Source organism: Chelonoidis abingdonii, chromosome 5 (assembly GCF_003597395.2).
Source record: "Chelonoidis abingdonii isolate Lonesome George chromosome 5, CheloAbing_2.0, whole genome shotgun sequence".
NCBI classification, from domain to species: Eukaryota; Metazoa; Chordata; order Testudines; family Testudinidae; genus Chelonoidis; species Chelonoidis abingdonii.
In genome coordinates this window covers 115,390,882-115,410,968 of record NC_133773.1, presented here as the reverse complement: position 1 = coordinate 115,410,968, position 20,087 = coordinate 115,390,882, and the positions used below count along the sequence as shown (strand labels likewise).

Sequence of the window (20,087 nt, the reverse complement as noted above, 5' to 3'; positions counted from 1 at the left end):
GTTGGAACCCAGAGCAGAGGGTGGGTCCAGGTTCACCTACCAGCCACTGGAAAAGAGGCACAGACCAATTAGTGGAGCATGGACTGCTTGGGACAGTTTGATACCCCAGAACGGGGAAACATGCAGTGACTCGGCCTGAGGGCCAAGTTATGAAGAAGGAGCACCTAGAGTTGCAGAGATCGGTAGAAAGACCCCCATAGCGGATACAGCACCTGGAAGGAGCTAATCACCAGAATAGCCAGAAAGCGGTGCCCTACTGATGAATGGATCCCCATGACATGGGAACCCCTCCCCACATACAGGTTCGGAGAGTCCACCAATCCAGGAATGATAAAACTGACGTTGGCACCCAAATCACCTTGTCCAGATGATTTCAACTTGAGATGTATACAGATGCTAGCCATGCAAGAAGCCTTCTAAGGTGTAGCTTGGTGCGTTGAATGACATAAGTCAATGTTGCCATGTCACTCAAAATGCAGAGGAAGACCTAGTGGGTGGGAGAATGACCCACAGTGCCCAGAATGGCCATTGATATTGGGTTGGGATACAACTTTTGTTGGGCCATTGCCTCTTAGGAGGTGGCTCAAGCCAGTGTTGAGACTGTTGCACTGCCCATGTTCCCAAGTCTCTGATGGAGGGTATGTCCTCTGTCTTGGATGAGACATAGACAAATGTATTTCTGAGTCTGAAGATGAAGCATCTGAACTGTCTGATACTGGGGGTGGATAACAGACCCAGTCAATCAGGGACAGGTACCCCAAACCCTGGGAAGGAGGTATTGGGGTAACCAGCAGAGGCTTGCCCCTCGACTGCACCCTGCCTTTGCAGAGGCTTGGTAGCTAATGGCACTGTGAGTTAGGAGCTACAGGCACGGGCACAAACTCTGAACCTTCTTGCACCACCAAGGGTACTGGCACCGAGAAGCTAAGTCTCTTGTGGCTGCACACGCCTCCGGGATAGATGGCGATGGCAGCGGCTAGTGCTTTGACTCAGAGACCTTTCCTGGAACACCCTCGATGGACGCGGCACAGGCTTGGTAGGTAGCAATCCCTTCTTTTTAGGTGAAGATTGTTCCAGTGAGAGACTCTCCCCAGCATGTTTCCTAGCCTCTGCCTTTACTAGGCTTTGGCACAGACATGACCAAGTCCGGTACCAAGCTTGTGCAAGGTCTAAGCCTTTTCTTCAGTACCAGAAGGATCAGACATGTCTTTGGCGCGCTCTGCACTGAGGATGATGTATTCAGGGTGCTCTAAGTGTGCACTAAGTCCGAAATGCTGCCTCCATAAGTAGACACTTGAGCCTTCTGCTCTGTTCTTCTTTGAGCAGAGCTCAAAACCCTTGCAGATCTGACATATCACTGATATGGGAGCCTCCTCAACACTTTAAACAGGCTGGGTGTAGGTCACTGACAAGCTTGTGTTTAGTGGAAGTTCAGCAAGACTTAAACCCTGGTAAGCATGGCATCGCTCCAGTACGGAGCAATGAAACAGTCCAAAAGACCTATGACAAAAACTAGCTAAAACTAACTTAACTAATTCCTAACAATAAGAATATACAATATACAAAGGAGGGAAGCATTTACAATTACTAGTCTAAGATCTTTCCGACAACTGTCACTGGGGGAAGAAGGAACTGAGGAGAGTGGGGCGCAACTCCACCCTCTTATGTCAGCACACAGCAGTGTATGGCAACAGAGGGAGCTCGAGCCACCCCGATGGGTACTGCTGAATGAAAAAGTTCTCCAATAACTGTGCCCAAGGCGAGCAGAAAAACAAAAAAGAACCTCTGAACCAGGCATCAGTACGAAAATGGGACTGAAACCTCCAGCCACAACAATGCGCTCTGGCCCAGCTGTAACTGTTCTAAGGAAAGAAAGGGGCATGAAGCCCAGATGGCATGGACAATGCTGGAGGGTCCAAAGTCCACTGGCAGTCAGTGCCTCAGAGGAAGTCACTTTACGACTATTTTTTTAAAATAGCAAGTTATATTTTAAATAAAACACAGATACTATTAAAAATGATATGGTGGAGGATAAGAGGATGATGGTGAGATGGCCTTGCATCAAGCTGGGACTAAAGCTGATGATCCATTGAGCAAATTAATTGCCATGAAACCTCAACCAATGTGGTTAGAAACGAACTGAACTTTGGAAAACTAGAGTATAGCTTGAGGAGTAGTTTGAGCTGCGGGAGTTCCCATCAGGCTTGAGCGCAGATCCAAGAGTGGCATTCTAGTCAGATGAGTATCTTTAGAGAATACACTCCCAAGGTGTATTAAGCAAGCAGGAGGCAAATACTGGAATCCTACATCAGAAAAAACAAAACAAAACAAAAACAAAGAACATGCATGTTAAAGTGAAGGCACGGAAAGTGGTATTCAAAGCATCAAAAGCAGCTGATAAGTCAAGAGGGATGAGAATAGATGCAAGACCTTTGGAGTTTACTCTAAGCAAGTCATTAAAAACTAGTGAAGGCTGTCTCGTTAGAATGAGAACAAAAACCAGCTCAGAGAGGATCAAGAACAGAATGCTGAGTGAGGTAAGGAAGCATGTGACAATTAGCAACCTTCCAAGATATTTTAAAAGAATGAAAGAAATGCGGGGGGGGGGGCGGGGGGCAACTGGAACGGACAGTAGGATTAGAAGAAAGGTATTTTAAAAATAAGAACACAAATGAGAGAATTAGCTTTTGGAAATGGAAATTCAGAAGTCCAAGATATACTCCTGAGGGGAACTCTGCACAAAAATATTAAAAATTCTGTACCAAAAAAATTACGCATGCAGTATTGCAAAATTCTGCAAATTTTATTTGTCACATAAATGTGGAGGCGCCAGCAAGGCAGCGGAAGCACAAGCCACTGGCTGCACAGAGTTGGGAGATCATCATGCAGCTCCCCCCACAACACGAATTCAGTGGGGAGGCTGCCCCCAACCCTGACATAGCACAAGGCCTGAGCCTGCCCCAGAAACACCCCAGCTCTATTCTTCCCTTCTTCTGTTTCTCTGTTCTCATCATAACTTGAACGTAAATATCTTGTGATGTCGGCTACAACAGTGCCATATGAACGCCTGTTTTCACTTTCAGATCACAATGTAAATAAGAAGAGGGCAGCATTGTCTCCTGCAAAAGTAAACAAACTTGTTTATCTGAGTGATTGGCTGTACAGGAAGTAGGACTGAGTGCACTTTCTAGGCTCTAAAGTTTTACAATGTCGTATTTTTGAATGCAGGGTTTTTTTTGTACATAATTCTACATCTGTAATTTCAACTTTCATGATAAAGAAATTGCACTACAGTACTTAAGGCAATTGAAAAATACTATTTCTTTTGTGTTTTACAATGCAAATATTTGTAATAAAAATAAATATAAGTGAGCACTGTACATTTTGTATTCTGTGTTGTAATTGAAATTAAAATATTTGAAAATGTAGAAAACAACCATTTATCTGAATATTTTTGTTTCTCTTATTGTTTACCAGTGGGATTAATCACAATTCATTTTTTTAATTGCTTGACAGCCCTAGTTTTTATATACAATATTTCTATATCCATCTTAAAGGTCCTTTAGGATCAAAGTATTCTTCTGAGATTTATTTGCCATGTTGTTTAAGCCATGTTGGTTCCAGGAGACAAGATGCATGCACCTGAAGAACTCTATGTAAGCTCAAAAAGTTTTCTGTCACCAACAGAAATTGGTCCAATAAAGGTATTATCTCAGCCGCTTTGTCTCTCTTCTCTTGACACGGTCAACAAAGATTTGGAATATAAGACATTAATAGTGTCTCTGGGGAAGGGATACTGACTTTAAATGTTGTAACTGAAATACAGTTGCACATCTGTATTGATGAGGTAATATAAACCATGTTAATGAACACACTATCTACTCAAGGCTGTTATATAGACCAGACCTGACAGACATAGCTATGCTGACTTAGCCCCCAGAGTAGACAACTACAGCCTCTCGGGGAGGTGGATTACTTATGCAGACAGAAGAACTCCTCCTGTTGGCATAGGCAGTGTCTACACTTAAGCACTGCAGCTAGGCTGCTGTAGCATTTTAAGTATAGACATACCCATTGATGTTTTAATGCTTTGGTGATATAAGTCAGAATTTCCACAGTAAGCTAACACAAAATATGGCACTGTTTCACTGCATGCAATTGAAGCTATCGAACTACAAGTGGAAAGGGGCTACCACCAAATATACGAACGAGCTTACAGACTGATTTGCCAGCCAGTATTTGCAAATTGCAGTGATTAATTTAGCGCTATCTATACAGTTGAAAAAGTATTATGGTACATCTGAAATTCTAAACACACACAGAAAGCTTAGAAAACTTGCTTTTTTCCTCTTTTTAGGCATACAATATGTGGTGATTCATTAAAGTTCTATGAATCATTTCAGGAAAAGTTAGCTATCAATTTGAAGAGAATAAACTCACTTGTTTTGTGCACTCCTGCATGCACTCATCTGTTTCTATACCCATCTGGCATAATGCATGGCCTCACTTCACCCCATGGCTAGGAGCGAAACTTGACATTGCCATTACAGATCATTGCTAACAGTGCCCAATAATAAAATAGAAGAAATAAATGAGAAATGGTTGATCATCACAGCCTCTAATCTATTTTAAGTAGAACTCAACTAACTTAAACCATGATTGGGACCTTAAAAAACATAAGACCAAACAAAAACCGAGCTGGGTGAATATTGCAAATATTTTCTGAGTATTTACTCAAGTTTGAGAGAATTTGTTTTGGCCATGCTCAGACCCATTTTTATGTTCACTTTGTGAACATTCCAGCAATCCAATTTTACTTGCACAAAGACTCGCATTGAACAGATTTTAATTACACATCACATTTCATTCTCTAAAGTTGGTATTTAAAATTGGCCACCAGAAATGATCACCACTAGTACAGGATAAGAGTTCCTTCCGACATGGCTGAAGAGTATCAATTCTTTGGCTTTCACAGACTTCCAATAAAAAAGACAAGTTTAATGTAATAGGAGAATTATTTAAATTTATCGTTTTATTATTCTACTATGTTTACTCATGTATCATCTCTTATCCAAGAATTTAAAGACACCATGAAAACATTAATTCTCTTAACATTAACTGAAGTAGTATCACCTTGATTTTCCAGAGGGATAAAGTCACTGAAGCAGACACAAATCATCTTGTTCAGAGTCAAAAAGCAAGTAACTGGCTGTCCTAAGAACCCAATCACCTGCACTAGACATATTCCCCTCCAGAAGTGAAGATTGTGACAGAGCTGTGATCTTAGTGTCTCACATACACAAGTCAGATATTCAAATGATGAAGCAGTTTGCTAAAATCTAACTCTTGGAACACTTCAAATTATCTGTTTTACGTAAAGTTTTACACTTAATCATTGTTTTAGTTTCTTTACTAACGCCTGATTTAAAGGAAAGTATCTTCTTCATTTAAAAGTTGAGTGTCAAAAAAAATTAAAGCTTTTTATTTAACGTGTGCGTGACGTTGCCGTCTGTATGGTTTTATAAAAATATGCTAATGACTGAATATACTGTAACTGGAATATGCTTCATGGAAAAGGTCTCTTGTAAGGTAGCAATACAAAGCTTATAATCTACTTAGTGTGATCATCCTAGTTGTATAAATGTACCACTCTTGTATCTGAAACTAGAAATATGAAATATAACTCTGAGGGCCTACTGTAATTATGCAAAGTATGGGCCATTAATGGTGGTTTGGAAAATTGATGACTCCCATTAACCAGGACAATTGTCTGAAGATGGCTGTGGTCTTCCTGCATATGTTTAGTCTTCCTGCATGTGCGTGTGCTTGGCAAGTGAGCAATGAAGTCTTGCAGCGACATGTGATCATGTCACCTGAACTGGAATCCATCTTTAACCTGGTGTCTTTCCATTGAGAAGGAGGGGGTGGAAACCCAGAGAGGGACATAGGATTCTCACCTTATGCAAAAGATATATATAAAGGGGTGGAACAGAACAAAGGGAGGAACCATCATGAGGAATCCCCTAGCTGCCACCTGAGCTGGAAAAAGAGCTGTACCAAGGGAAAGAATTGTGCCCAGGCCTGGAAGGTGTCCAGTCTGGGGAAAAAACTTACTGAAGCATCTCTGAGGGTGAGATTATCTGTATTCAGTTTGACTAGACATAGATTTGCGTGTTTAATTTTATTTTGCTTGGTAACTTTGTTCCATCTGTTACTACTTGGAACCACTTAAATCCTACTTTCTGTATTTAATAAAATAACTTTTTACTTATTAATTAACTCACAGTATTAGGGGGAGGGAAAGCTCAGTGGTTTGAGCATTGGCCTGTTAAACCCAGGGTTGTGAGTTCAACCCTTGAGGGGGCCACTTAGGGATCTGGGGCAAAAATCAGTACTTGGTCCTGTTAGTGAAGGCAGGGGGCTAGACTTGATGACTTTTCAGGGTCCCTTCCAGTTCTATGAGGTATAGATATGTATTAATACCTGGGGCAGAAAACAACCGTGCATCTCTCTCTATCGGTGTTATAGAGGGCAAACGATTTCTGAGTTTACCCTGTATAAGCTTTATACAGGGTAAAACAGATTTATTTGGGATTAGACCTCATTGGGAGTTGGGCATCTGAGTGTTAAAGTCAGGAACACTTTTGTTAGCTGCTTTCAGGTAAACCTAAAGCTTTGGGGCAAGTAATTCAGACCCTGGGTCTTTGTTGGAGCAGACGGGCGTGTCTGGCTCAGCAAGACAGAGTGCTGGGGCCTCAAGCTGGCAGGAAAGGCAGAGGTAGAAGCAGTCTTGGCACATCAGCTGACAGCTCCCAAGGGGGGTTCTGTGATCTAATCCGTCACGGTGTGATTGTGTGCATCTATGCACTCATATGTAATTTTTAATTTTAATGCTTGCCTATCACATACGCATGTAATGAAGAACTGATAACCTTAGAAAAAAAGAATATTTTGTTTAATGCACTGCACCTGTCTGAGGAGATACCAGGAATAAAGAGCCCTTAACACCACTTCAACATCATACTATATCTCAAAGCATCAAAAAAAATATTTTTCCTAATTAGGTACTGAAATTAACATTAAAATTTCTACTGGCCACCTGAAATATTATGACAAAAGTACTTAAGTCAAAGGATAGTTGAGACTTCTCTTCCCGGGACAATCTTTCTAATCTAGAGTGTTTCCAAATTTCAATACATTCAGCAACATAATTATGAATACCAGAGACACAGCTGTGTTCTTTAAGGGCTTATCTATACAGTGTGTTAGTTTGCACTAGAGGGGTATAAATTAGTGTACACTAGCATATCGTGTACTAACTGGTCTGAGTTGACCTTGCTGGCTTACACTAAAAATTCGAGTGAGCGTTTGAAACAGGACTACATTAACATCCAGTAGGAAACTTTTAGTGTGCATGAGCATGGTCTACACAGGGCAATTGGTGAGCAACATACTAGTGTGCACTAGAATTTACATCCCTCTAGCATGGACTAACATATCACATAGACAAGACCTAAACCTCTTGTGGTCTTAATTTTATCTAACATGCAGATCTATGGTTCTTTCAGACATGCTCTAAAAACTACCATGATTTCATAACATACTTTCTCAAAGTACATTTATTTCATTACATTGTTTGCTTACCAGAATAAAACATGATATTGTGATATGCACATAAGTCCCAGTGATCACTAACATAGCAAGTATTCTGGTATCTTTGCTAACAAGGAACATATTAAGTGGTATTTAATAATACAGTGGTCTACCAGAGGTTTCTGAAATTGGCAATAATTTTAAATGGTATTTGAGTACGTTAAATGTGTGAATTTTGAGAGTGTATTTAAGTAGACAGACAATGCATAGACAGACTCCCGGCATATTTAGATACTAAAGTGCAAACAGTTATTTATGCAAATAAATGTTCCTAAAACTGAACTCTTGGTTTAGTCCTATTAAACACAGCAGTAATGAGGTGATCTGGAATTCAGGTCTACATTAACAGAAATACAGAGTGCTCAACAGCTACTTCAAGATAATAGCGGTTATATCAATACCATAAACATAATGGAAGACTATACTTGAAATAATAACAAATTTTGAATCAGCAATATTTTTCTGACCTATGTAAATATACATACCACTGTTTGACATTTGAAAAAGATTGTTCTTCTCAAACTTCTTGAAAACACTTCCTTTTATTTCAACGAACTGTAATTTTAGACACAAATAGTTAGCTTCATTACAGATTATCCATGTGCTATGGAATGTCAAATTTTTTTTAATTGAAAGTCAAAGATAATCAAACACTTAAATTTATTCAAATGCTATGTTTAGGATAACTGAGGTTATATATAAAATTATGAAGTTATATTACTCTCTAAGCATTACAAATTTGTCCTGTGGAACAATGATGCTAAAACGCACTGTGTCACTTGTTCATCTCTTTCATTTACGTGCATTTGCTTATTACTCTGAGGTAAAAATCAAATTTACTTCGTACTTACATTATTAGACATCATGATGGTAAGCAGTGACTTGTTGTGGGAGTTGAAGGCTACATTAAGTGTTGTTGCTTGGACCATTATAAGAATAGCATGCAAGACTGAAAATAGCAGTGTTAAAGAAAATGACATTTGAAATGAACATTTCTGTACTGTATTATATTAGCATCCAAAACTTTGAAAAAAAAATTCAAAGATCTTATTTTGTCCTCAAAATTAATAGAAAATACAAAAATATTTCATGCATCATTGAAAAATTAATTAGTGAAGTAGATTAGTAGTTATATAGTACTTGGAGGTAAAATTCTCATTGACTTCAATGGGGCCAGGATTTCATCAGTGTGTTGATATGCTTTTTACATGAGCACTGTAACAAGATTTTAAGTTACAGCAATTTCTTACACTCAGACCTGTGAGTTTCAGAACTGCTTATATTTCCACAGCATGCTTGTAATATACCACAGCGTTTTACAACATTAATCACACTGAAGTCCTCTACTAGGCAGCTTATTCTACTCTGATAGAAACAGCACTCTTTTGCAGGTCATGTTCCAGGTTGCATCAAGGTTTCCTGTTTTGAAAAAGCCCAATGTTATCATGTAAGAGAAGTGAAAGTACTTGAGATGATGGAGTTTGAGTGTGCAACAACTGCATTGCATACTGTAACTGGGATGTAGTAATTCTGGATCTATCATTACTGCTGCTGGTTTCTGTACTTCTTGTTGATCTAGGTTAGGGACACCACATCTTGTCAGTCCCAGAGAAAAAATGTCACCAGAAGAGCTGCCACAAAAGCAGGCCAGTGAAATAGCAGAAGGAGTAAGAAATTTAAGTCTAATAATAAATAAAGCAATGAGGAAAAATAAGCAGGAGAGGACTCCTTCTTACTTTCATATGCCTCCTTCCCTTCCCAAGAAACATTCCAGGAAAAGCTCTCTAAGTATAAGGATAGTTAAGCACTTGAATAGGCTTCCAAGGTTGGCTGGGGAACCTCCATCACCAGAGGTTTTTAAGAACAGGTTAGACAAACACCTGTCAGGGACAGTCTGGGTATACATGGTCCTGCCTCCATGCAGAAGAATGGGCTAGAAGACTTCGAGGTCCCTTCCAGCCCTTCATTTCTATGGCTCTATGATTCTTTCCTCTCTGGAAGTTGAGCAGGAGATTGAAATAGGCCCACAGAATTTAATAGGGAAAAACGCAGGGCTAAGCGCCAGACAACACTGCACTTAATTGTTTTTGAAGAGACAAACATCTATTGGACTCTTCTCCCAATTCACCCTATATCAACAAACGAAAGTCTAGGAACCCATCTGCATGCAATAAGAAAATCATCTGCCTTGATTTACTTAACATGACAAAGAAATAAGAACCACTCCCATTGTTTGACATTAGAAGACACTACCATAAAGAATATATGAATTTCTGCCTTATAAAAAGTTTCTTGCTTCTATAACCCAATTTGGAAGTCAAGAAGATTGACATACAAGCTTCTCTGAAGGGCACCTCAAGCCAAGCTCCTCAGTTAAAGAACAACGCTGTTGCATGGGGCAACATCAGGAGTAATGCAATATATGAGCGTATTTAATCTAGTGACAAAATAGAAAAAACCCCTAGAGCTGGAGGAGGGAAGCAAAAATAATTATTAGAGTTATATTTTTTCAAACAAATATTTTCAAATTAGGAGGGCAATTATGCTGTACCAAAGATAGTTAAAATTGCTGTTTTAGAAACCTCTTGAGAGAAAATACTTAAGTGTAAGCACAAATCAATATTCAGTTCAGAGTCCATTTGTTTCCATTTGTTCCACTTTTGGTGTTAGCAAGATCATCAATTGCTGCATGAGAAATACAACCCTTAACTCACATCATGGCAGGTTAAAAGTGTTTCAATTCACTTTTAAAAAATGAAGTACTATAAATCTTATTCTGAAAATGAATGTGAATATGTAATTTCAGGCAAGCCCAGAAACATTCAAATAATTTTACACAATTCTGTTTTAAAATTATTCTTATTTTAATTTACTGAGAAATTCTTTAACCTAATGTACAACAAGCTAAAGAAAATTGTTGCAATTAATTCTGACAAAAAGCAAGGAAGGATACAGACATACAGCACTGCCATGAAAAAGTGAGGAATCACACCTATATGAGCTCTTTTTCTCTCCTTAGGTTCAGTAGCTGTCCAATAAAGGGCATCCAAAATATCTTGCCCAAAAGAGGAAAACAGGCGATCGGCCACCTAAAGAGAGAGACCTTTTAATATTTTAAAACATTGCTTCTCCTATTAAAATAAGTCATTTTAATACATTGCAATAGTTAAAGCTCAACCCACAAAAAGGGCCGTAGAGGCTCAATTTTTTTTCATATGATTTTGCTTTTTTGGACACATCATTCCACCACGAAGTCTTCCCAATGCTATGTTACAGTTGCCTTGTTCACATTCCTAAATGGTCTACTCTTCCCTAACCTCATCATCTCTCTCTTTCAGCAGGACTTACTCTGGCACTGGACATCTACTTGATAAGCGCAAAGAAATGCACATTGGAAAAAATAATCTCAACTATAAATACAAAATGATGGGGTCTAAATTAGCTGTTATCACTCAAGAAAGATCTTGGAGACATCACAGCAGTCAAAAAAGCAGAACATTAGGAACCATTAGGAAAGGGAAACATAAAAAACAGAAAATATCATAATGCCAGTATATAAATCCATGATACACCCATGCCTTGAATACTGCATGCAGTGCTGATTGTCTCATCTCTAACAGATAGATCAGAATTGGAAAAGTTACAGAGAAAGGCAACAAAAATTAGGGGGTATGGAACAACTGCCGTACAAGGAGAGATTAAAAAGACTGGGAACATTCAGTTTAGAAAAGACATGACTAAGGGGGGGATATGATAGGGGTCTGTAAAATCATGAATGATGTGGAGAAAGAGAATAAGGAAGTATTATTTACCCTTTCATGTCACACAAGAATCAGTGGTTACCCAATGAAATTAATACACGTTTAAAACAAAAAGGAAGTACTTCTCCACACAATGCACAGTCAACCCGTGGAACATGTTGCCATAGAATATTGTGAAGGCCAAACATATAACTGGATCAAAAATAATTAGGTAAGTTCATAGAGGATAGGTCCATCAATGGCTATTGGCCACGGTGGTCAGAGATGCAACCCCATGCTCTGGATGTCCCTAAACCTCCAATTGCCAGAAGCTGAGACTGGACAACCAGGGATGGATGATCAACATTACCCTGTTCTTTTCATCCCCTCTGAAGCATCTTGCTCTGGCCACTGTCAGAAGATAGGATACTGGGCTAGATGGACCTGACCCAGTATGGCCATTCTTATGTACTTACGACAGGAAATCCTGGGCCCTGGCAACAAACTGCAGCTATGGCAGCCTGTGGTTAGTGGCAGATTGCAATTCAAACTTCTTTCACAAATCAACATGTTCACTATCATGCCACAAAGTCAGCCTGCATCTTATTTTTTCCAAATATTTTAAAAGAATGAAGGAAAAGGTAATGACAAACAGCAAAGTGTCAAGATGGGGGAAGAGGAAGGAGGTGTCTAGCGGGGGTACGGCAAAGATTGGCATTTGGTCTGTTCATATAACACCTTCACTAATGCCCTGGAGCACAGAATGAATGGCACAAATTCAGATAATATTTAAAGGACTTACAAATACCAAAGAGGACAGAAAAATGATACAAAGGGCTCTAGAGGGATTAGAAAAATGGGGAAAACATAACATGAGAGCGGATTTGGAAAACTGCAGACATCTGAGGAAATCCAATCTGAAATATATATGCAATAGGGGAGGGAGAACCCAGAAAGCAACAATTCTGATAGGAATGCAGTAATAATCACGTGTAGCAAATTACATAAGTTTGCTATTCAATACAGCAGCAAGAAAGGTCAAGATGATTAAATTTAGTTCTCAGCAACTGGAAATATTGCCAAATTGAAGGCAGTTCAGAAGAGAATTGATGGAATCTCTTCCTCCAGCACATACATACAAGTCTGGAATATTTAAAATTAAAATGAACAAAGCACTGGAGGATGTACTTTAGAGAACAATTCTATATTGATAGAGCTTGTCTGGCTGAATTAATAAGTATTTTCCATCTCTTACGAGTCTGACCCAACTAAACAGACAAAATATGACAACACTAATATGTTACCATTCCTTATTAAACTGTAAGATCGTGATATAAAAAACACTGTCATAAAAGGTATTAAGATTAATGCTTCATTCAGCTGTTCTTTTGTAAATTAAAAATGACAACTTTAGACAAGTAAAGGCTATAAGCAGTAATATCAGAGTAGAACAGAAGATATACAAGCAAGTACTGCCACAATTAACTAAAAGGGTTTTCATAGAACAATGTAAGGTCAGCCAGGGCTCAATGCTTTTTTTTTTTAAGCTGTTTTTACTCAATTTTTAAAAAGTTATTGAAGAGCAACGTCTGACAGAAATTAGAAAAGTTCAACAAACTCTCAAGCTAACACTCATTATTTAGTACCACTAAAAAAACTTAAAGGTGAAGATTTGACCAAAACAGCAAATGGTACATGCTGAATGTCCCAAAGAAGACACTTAAGAGTAGCATTTAGTATTAACTGCCTACCCTCACCGCGTTATGACAACAGAATCTCCTACTCTGAGTTATTTCAAATTTAGCAGCTTGAAATTTTGAATTAGAAAAAGAATTAGATTAATTCAAAAGGATATTTACAATGGCATTGTTTTCGGCTTTTTACTTCTCAGTGAAGGTGGTCAACAACCCCTTGCTCCAGCTCCATGTGATGCCTCATCATGCACTTTGGTGAAGTGGCACCCACTACAGAATACTTAAGGAGTCAGGTAAGTTTGGTTTTGCGCACAATATTGCGGGGGGTTTAAAAGGTGTTTTTTCTTTTAACATTTAAATATTTTATATCTCTTAGGGTATAAAACAAGGCAACACCACGCAATATTGTGGGTTTTTTTAAAGTAGACTTACCTAAACCCTATATGCCGGCTCCAGGCTCCAGCAGAGTTCCATGGTGAATGTTGTGTCACCAGCATAACACACGCTGGGGCTTCATAAGGAGCAGGAGCCGGTGGGTCTGAATCTAAAAAAAGAAAAGCGTCATTTTAAGCCAACTGGGCTGAATGCACCCCTTAGCCTGGTTATTGGGGTGGCATTCAGCACATTATTTGGAAGCTTTTTATTTTTATCAAATCCATTTGCAGGACAATTTTCTCTGACCCAGAGACAGCCGAAAACATCATTGTAAACATCTTTGTCAGTCTAATCATTTCTCCAAATTAAAATTTCAAAATGAGAAATTTGAGTTAAGTATATTTTGATACAAATGTAAGTCTGGTTATTGCCTTTTAAAAAAAATAATTAAAAAGTGTCTATTCCTATACGGGCAACTTGAAAGGTGTACTACTAGTGGCAGATCTGTGTTTGGGTAAAATGGAAACATGCTCCCAGCAAGTATGCTGAGTGGGACCTAGGACCCTCTCTTATCTTCTGTGATTTAGGCTTGTAAAAACCCTGCAGAATTCATTTTTCCTGCTCTGCCAGGCATGAAGTTATTCATGGCAGATCAAAGAAATCCAATACACTTTCTAGTTGGATCCTTCTCCATTGAAATTAAAGAGAGTTTGCTTTACTAACCACAGTAGCTATGAGCAGTATCAAAACACAGAATTCAGATCAGCAGAAACTATTTCCTTGCTCTCAAGCAGGAAAGTGCACTACTGGTTCTGCTTGGATTCAGGTAAAGCCACTCTCAAACTCTCTCTCTGTTAACTCAGTGAGGGGATGACATACGCCTTCTGTTTCTCTGTGCAAAATACGGAAGTCTCATTTTACAATTTGTAATAAGTAGCCATCACTGTTTTGAAACAGTTAAACTGAAATGAAATGAACTATTTTGAGCATTAATAAGTTGTACCATACTTGGATTTACTTACTAAATCATGATCACTCATACTGTCAGAGATTAAGAAACTGTATGTGGATGAATGTCTTCTAGAATGTCACAGTCCACATGATCTCAGAGTGCTGAATTTTGCATTTTGATTTCCAGATAATTTAAAAGTAGTAATTAAAAAAAATTTGCAAGGCAAGAAAACCTTAACAACTAAACATCCAAGGTAATTCACACACATTGCTTACTTCAGGAAGTGTATTAATATTGTGGTTATGAAATGTGCTGCTTATTTATTATTTTCAAACAGCAGTAGGGAATAACTCATGTCTAGAACCAAAATCTCTAGATTTTGGACAAACCACGGCCCAATCTCAATAATCCTCAAAGGTCTGTTAGACATCTGTATCATACTAATTATTCAAGGACTATTAGGAACACTATAGTATCCTGGCAGAACAAGAGGGGCTGTAGTATCCCCTTAAACACGTTATGCCACTTACATGCTACAGATATGCAGATCTGGAGTCAGACTCAAGCCTTAACCAACTACTTTTTCTTAAATGTTATTTATTATTATTCATTACATTTTAGTGATAAGAAAATCACAGTTGTAAAAGCACAGTTGTCCTAAAGCTTTATATTAATAATGAATAATACAAAAACAGATTGTGATGGGGCGCCTGCCCCACGGTGGGCTCTAAGGGGTTAATAGAGCCCAAGGAGGCTGTGCAAGAGGCAACCAATTAGAGAAGGGCTGAAAGGAGCAGCCAATCAGGGTCAAGCAGGCCCATATAAAAAGGGAGCTGAAGGGCAGAGGAGGGCAGTTCTCTGCTGGGAGCCCAGGGAAGAAGGACTGTGCCTATGGAGGGCTGTGAGAACTGCCATCACCCAGGCCAGAGCAGTGCTGCAAGCACGGACCGGGGGGAGCGAGAGAGAGCTTCTGGCTGACTGCTGGGTTTGCATGCAGAGTCTCCGAGGCAAGGGCAAAGAGGCTACTGGGGCCATGAGGAGGTGGCCAGACAATACGGTGCAGAAGCCACTAATGGAAGTGGCTCAATAGGAGACTGCAGGCCCCCCAGAAGTGGGTAGCAAGGTATGTGGCACTGCCTGAGGGCTGAGTGACTGAAGAGGATGTCACAGTCCTTGGAGAGACATGGATCCTAGAGCAGGAGTGATGGTGGTGAGACACCACCTGAAGAGGGCACAGAGCTAACTCCCAAGACAGCCAGCAGCTGGTGCCACAGTGGTGCATAAACCCCATTACACAAATACTTTGAGTTTTTACAGTTTTTCCCTTTATTCTACCTCATAGACGTTCTCTCTCTCTGCTTCCCTCCCCTGTTTCTCTAACACTCCTCTAAACTCATGGCAGAAACTCTATCCATGCACTCAGACTTTTCTCTGATGGTATGGATTGGGAGAGGTTGAAAGTATTGATTTGGGTTTTTGTAGACAAGCCTAAGCATACTAAAAGGCACATTTTTAAAAAGAAAAATTAAATAGATAAATTTCATCTACCTTTTGCCTTTTCTTTTTTCTTCCATAGGATTTTGCCACTAGTGGGCAAAACCTTCTCAGTAGTGCTTCCTTTTTCAAATAATTTTTTCAAACTATCATAGTCTCTGACTCTTACATTTCAAGTTTCAGTCTCTTCTCTGTTTTCTATTTCTCACTTTCTCTCTTCCTCAATTTTTATTTAACTTAATTAACTCTGACTGCATTACAGGAAACAGATTTATGAAAGAGTATGTATAACAAAGTTCTTGCGCCCTTTTTTAATGGAAGCATCTCAGATATTTTTATGTCCACGTCTATTTTATTATATGTTAAAGTCCACCTTGAGGTTTAACATCTTTCTACTTACTATATTAGAGAGATGTACAAAGTACAAAAGTCATAACAATATGTTATATTAGATATCCTGAAAGAAAGCATACTTTGACATTTCCTTTTGATGCCAATGCCCTTACCTCCAGCATGTTGTAGATGATGTAGAGTTTTATGACAGACTGTCCTCTTATCAGATGGTACATCATAGAGTAGTCAACATAGTGCATCATGAAGTAGCAGATGACCAATATAACTCCTTTGAAAATGTCGCATACCTGAGCAGGTTGTAGCAAACGTCTATCACTGAAATATAAAGCACAAAATAATTCTAATATATGTTATACAGCCACAAAATACAAATGCCACTAGTTGATATGCACTGTTGGCTAAGAATACATAGTATCTGAAACAGAGCTAAAAATCCAAGAAGCAGTGAAGTAGGAAAAAATTATATAAAAATTACAGCTCAGTCTTGAATAGGATTGCTTCTCTGCTAGCTGCCAAGACTCCAGGCATTCAAATAAAATCTCATTTGCCCCCAACCTTGACAAGAGCCTTGTGCACATAGGTATATTTGCTTTTATTTAACCCTTCATTCTGGGCCATTTTACATATCAGTTTAATCTTCTCCCTTACAGAAGTAGCCATGCTTGCTTCACTCTTTGAGAAGGAAATGAAGCAGCGTTCTCTAAGACTGCAGTACAAAGAATGAGATGCTGAGGGATGGAGCACAAATCCCTAATATACTATGCAATATCTCTTTTTAGTACACCTCTACCCTGCTATAATGTGATCGTGGGGAACCAAAAATCCCTACTGTGTTATAGCTGAAATCCCGTTATATCGGGGTAAGGGCAGCAGGGCTCCAGGGGTGATTTAAAGAGTCCAAGCTACAGCTGCTGCGGGGAGCCCCAGATCCTTTAAATCGCCGGCAAGCCCTGCTGCCACAGCCCCGGAGTAGCAGTGGCGGGGCTCCAGCGGTGATTTAAAGAGCTCTGGATTCCTGCCGCTGTGGGAGCCCAGGCCCTTTAAATCGTCGGTGAACCCTGCTGCCGCAGTCCCGAGGTAGCAGCAGCAGGGCTCTGCGGGATTTAAAGGGCCCGAGGATCCCCGCAGCAGCCGGAACCCCAGACCCTTTAAAGCACTGCCGGAGCCACGCTGCTACTGCTTTATATGCGGACCTGTGTTATATCGGGTCGCGTTATAGTGGGGTAGAGGTGTACTAAGATCCTGCAGATTTCTCAAAAGCACACAGCCTGAAATGTGCAAGTCCCAAGGTAGCTCCCAAACACATGTAGCCATGTAAAAGTACACAGCATAAACACTTTCCAGGCATATTCTTCTGCCTTAGTAGCATGGCTACCAACCATTCAATGTACTTTAACCAAAACCATACAAAGCATGCCAACTTGCCCCAAGACACACACACTTCATATTTAGCATGATGAAATTCCAAGTAAGATACTTACCTATGAATGCTTATAAACAACTACTTAGCACTAATCGGATGCTGAACACTTGAAATTCTTACAGATTGGGTCAAAGCACCATAGTGCCAAATATCAAAAAGCATATGGCAAACTAATGTGAAGTAAGCCTCAAAACATTCTTGTGAGGTACTGTACATAATCATGTCTACATTTGAATTAAAACACATTTATTAACAAATGAAAGCTTTAGTATATACAAGAACACTACAGTTAACTTTGACCAGTTAAAATGATTATTATGGCTGTATTCTTGTCTACACTAGAACTTTCTGATGCATTCACAAGTGTTAAAACATGATCATTAATTCTGGTGTAGATCAGCCCAGAATGATAAAGCATCTTTGCTCCAGCTGGAGTAGACGTGAAACTGCCTGGAAGTTGGACACAGAGTATGTTCCTTTATCTTCAGGGTTGTCTACATTTGGACATTTTCGGGAATAGTTATTTTGGTCTAAGCCCCTGTGTGACTACTCATTCTGGAATAAATGAATTTAAAAGGCACTCATATACAAGAATTAGTGTGTAAATGGGGGATTATACCAAAATAACTACTCTGGAATAATTATTCTGGAACAGCTATTTCAGTACATTTGCAAGTGTGAACAAGACCTTATTTTCTACCAGCCTAAGGAAATTAAAAAATTACTGGCAAGAAAGAAAGTGCCTGGACAGATACATATACATAATGAAATCACTATATGTAGAAATTATAAAATATGGCAGAGATGCTATGAGTGATACATTTAAAGGAAGAGCCATAATCAGATTTAACTGGTACCTTATCAGAACATAAAATGTAGACAAACTCCTCTACATTTTAGTACATTCCCAAAGTAAAAATTGTGGTATAAAAATACAATGAATATGTTGGGTTAAGTGTACATAAATTTTGTAAGGTATACAGTTCCATTGCAGCAGATTACTTTATTTATTTGCAGTACTATTGTAAGCCACATTGGTCCCAGGATATGACACACACAAGGCAGGTGAGGTAAAAGATTTCACAGTTGGTCCAATAAAAGATAATACCCCTTACCTACCTTGTCTCTGATTACTTTACTTAACAGAAGTAGGCAAATTCTACATTCTCCTTGGACTGACAAAATCAGAAGCCCATCTACTCATTGCAGTGTTTTACACACACTTCACACAATTGTTTAATGATTCCAATTGATTATTTACTTATTTATTTAGAATCTTGAATTACAGTCAGCCTAAAAAAGCCCCATCCTTTCATTACTATACCCTTGTTTTTCGTCCTTCCCTCTCTCCTGCTATTGTTAATTGGCCACTCATTTATTATGTCCTGAATTAGTCTGTAAACTCTTAGGAGTTTGGACAATGTCATTTATGTGCTTGTACAAATCTAGCACAAGAAGATTCCAATCATGATTTGTGCTTTTGGTTGCTCCTGTAATATAAATTAGACAGTGTTAACAGTAGGCATCATTTCAATTTTAAGGTATGATACACTCTTTTCAGCCAAACACTGCATCGTGCAACTGTAGTATAATATAATGCAGGTTCTACATAAAAGCTCATTTCTTGCAAAAAACACATGGCTGATAGTGTTTGAACCAACTGTTCATATGGATTCACACTCTTGAGGAGAGTGTCATATTTGTCCCAAGCAACTGCATGTACCTATGTTGAGCTGTTTAATGCCCATTTTGCTTCTGTCTTCACTAAAAAGGGAAATGGTTACCAGATATTCAACACAATTAATATTAAACACAAGGGGAAGGAGCATAAGCCAAAACAGGGAAAGTACAGGTTCAAGAATATTTAGATAAATTAGATGTATTCAAACTGGCAGGGCACATCCTAAGGTACTTAAGGAACTAGCTGAAGCAATCTTGGAACTGTTAGTATTATCTTCAAGAACTCCAGGAAGACAGGTGAGGTGCCAGAAGACTGAAGAATGGCAAACATACTACCTATCTTTAAAAAGGATAACAAAGAGGACCCAGGGAATTACAGACCAGTCAGCCTAACTTCGATACCCGGAAAGATACTGGAAAAAATTAAACAATTTGCAAGTACCTAGAGGATTATAGGGTTATAAGTAATAGCCAGAATAGATTTGTCAAGAACAAATCATGCCAAGCCAACCTAATTTCTTTCACTGACAGACAGAGTTACTGGTCTAGTAGATGGGGAGAAGAGGGAAGCAGTAGATATGATATATCTTGATTTTAGTAAGGACTCTGACATAGTCCTACATGGCATTCTCATAAGCAAACTAGAGAAATGTGGTCTAGATGAAATTACTCTGAGGTGAGTGCACAATTAGTTGAAAGACAGTACTCAAAGAATAGTTATC

At 39.0% G+C, this 20,087-nt stretch overlaps 1 protein-coding gene across 1 annotated transcript in view; it reads right to left on the bottom strand.

The window, feature by feature from the left end:
- TAPT1 (transmembrane anterior posterior transformation 1) overlaps positions 1-20,087 on the bottom strand; it is a 101,269-nt gene that overhangs the window by 32,410 nt on the left and 48,772 nt on the right. Inside the window, 4 exon segments of the mRNA XM_032773924.2 lie at positions 8,139-8,208; positions 8,505-8,602; positions 10,607-10,742; positions 16,415-16,577. Of these exon segments, the coding sequence (XP_032629815.1) occupies positions 8,139-8,208; positions 8,505-8,602; positions 10,607-10,742; positions 16,415-16,577 (467 nt within the window).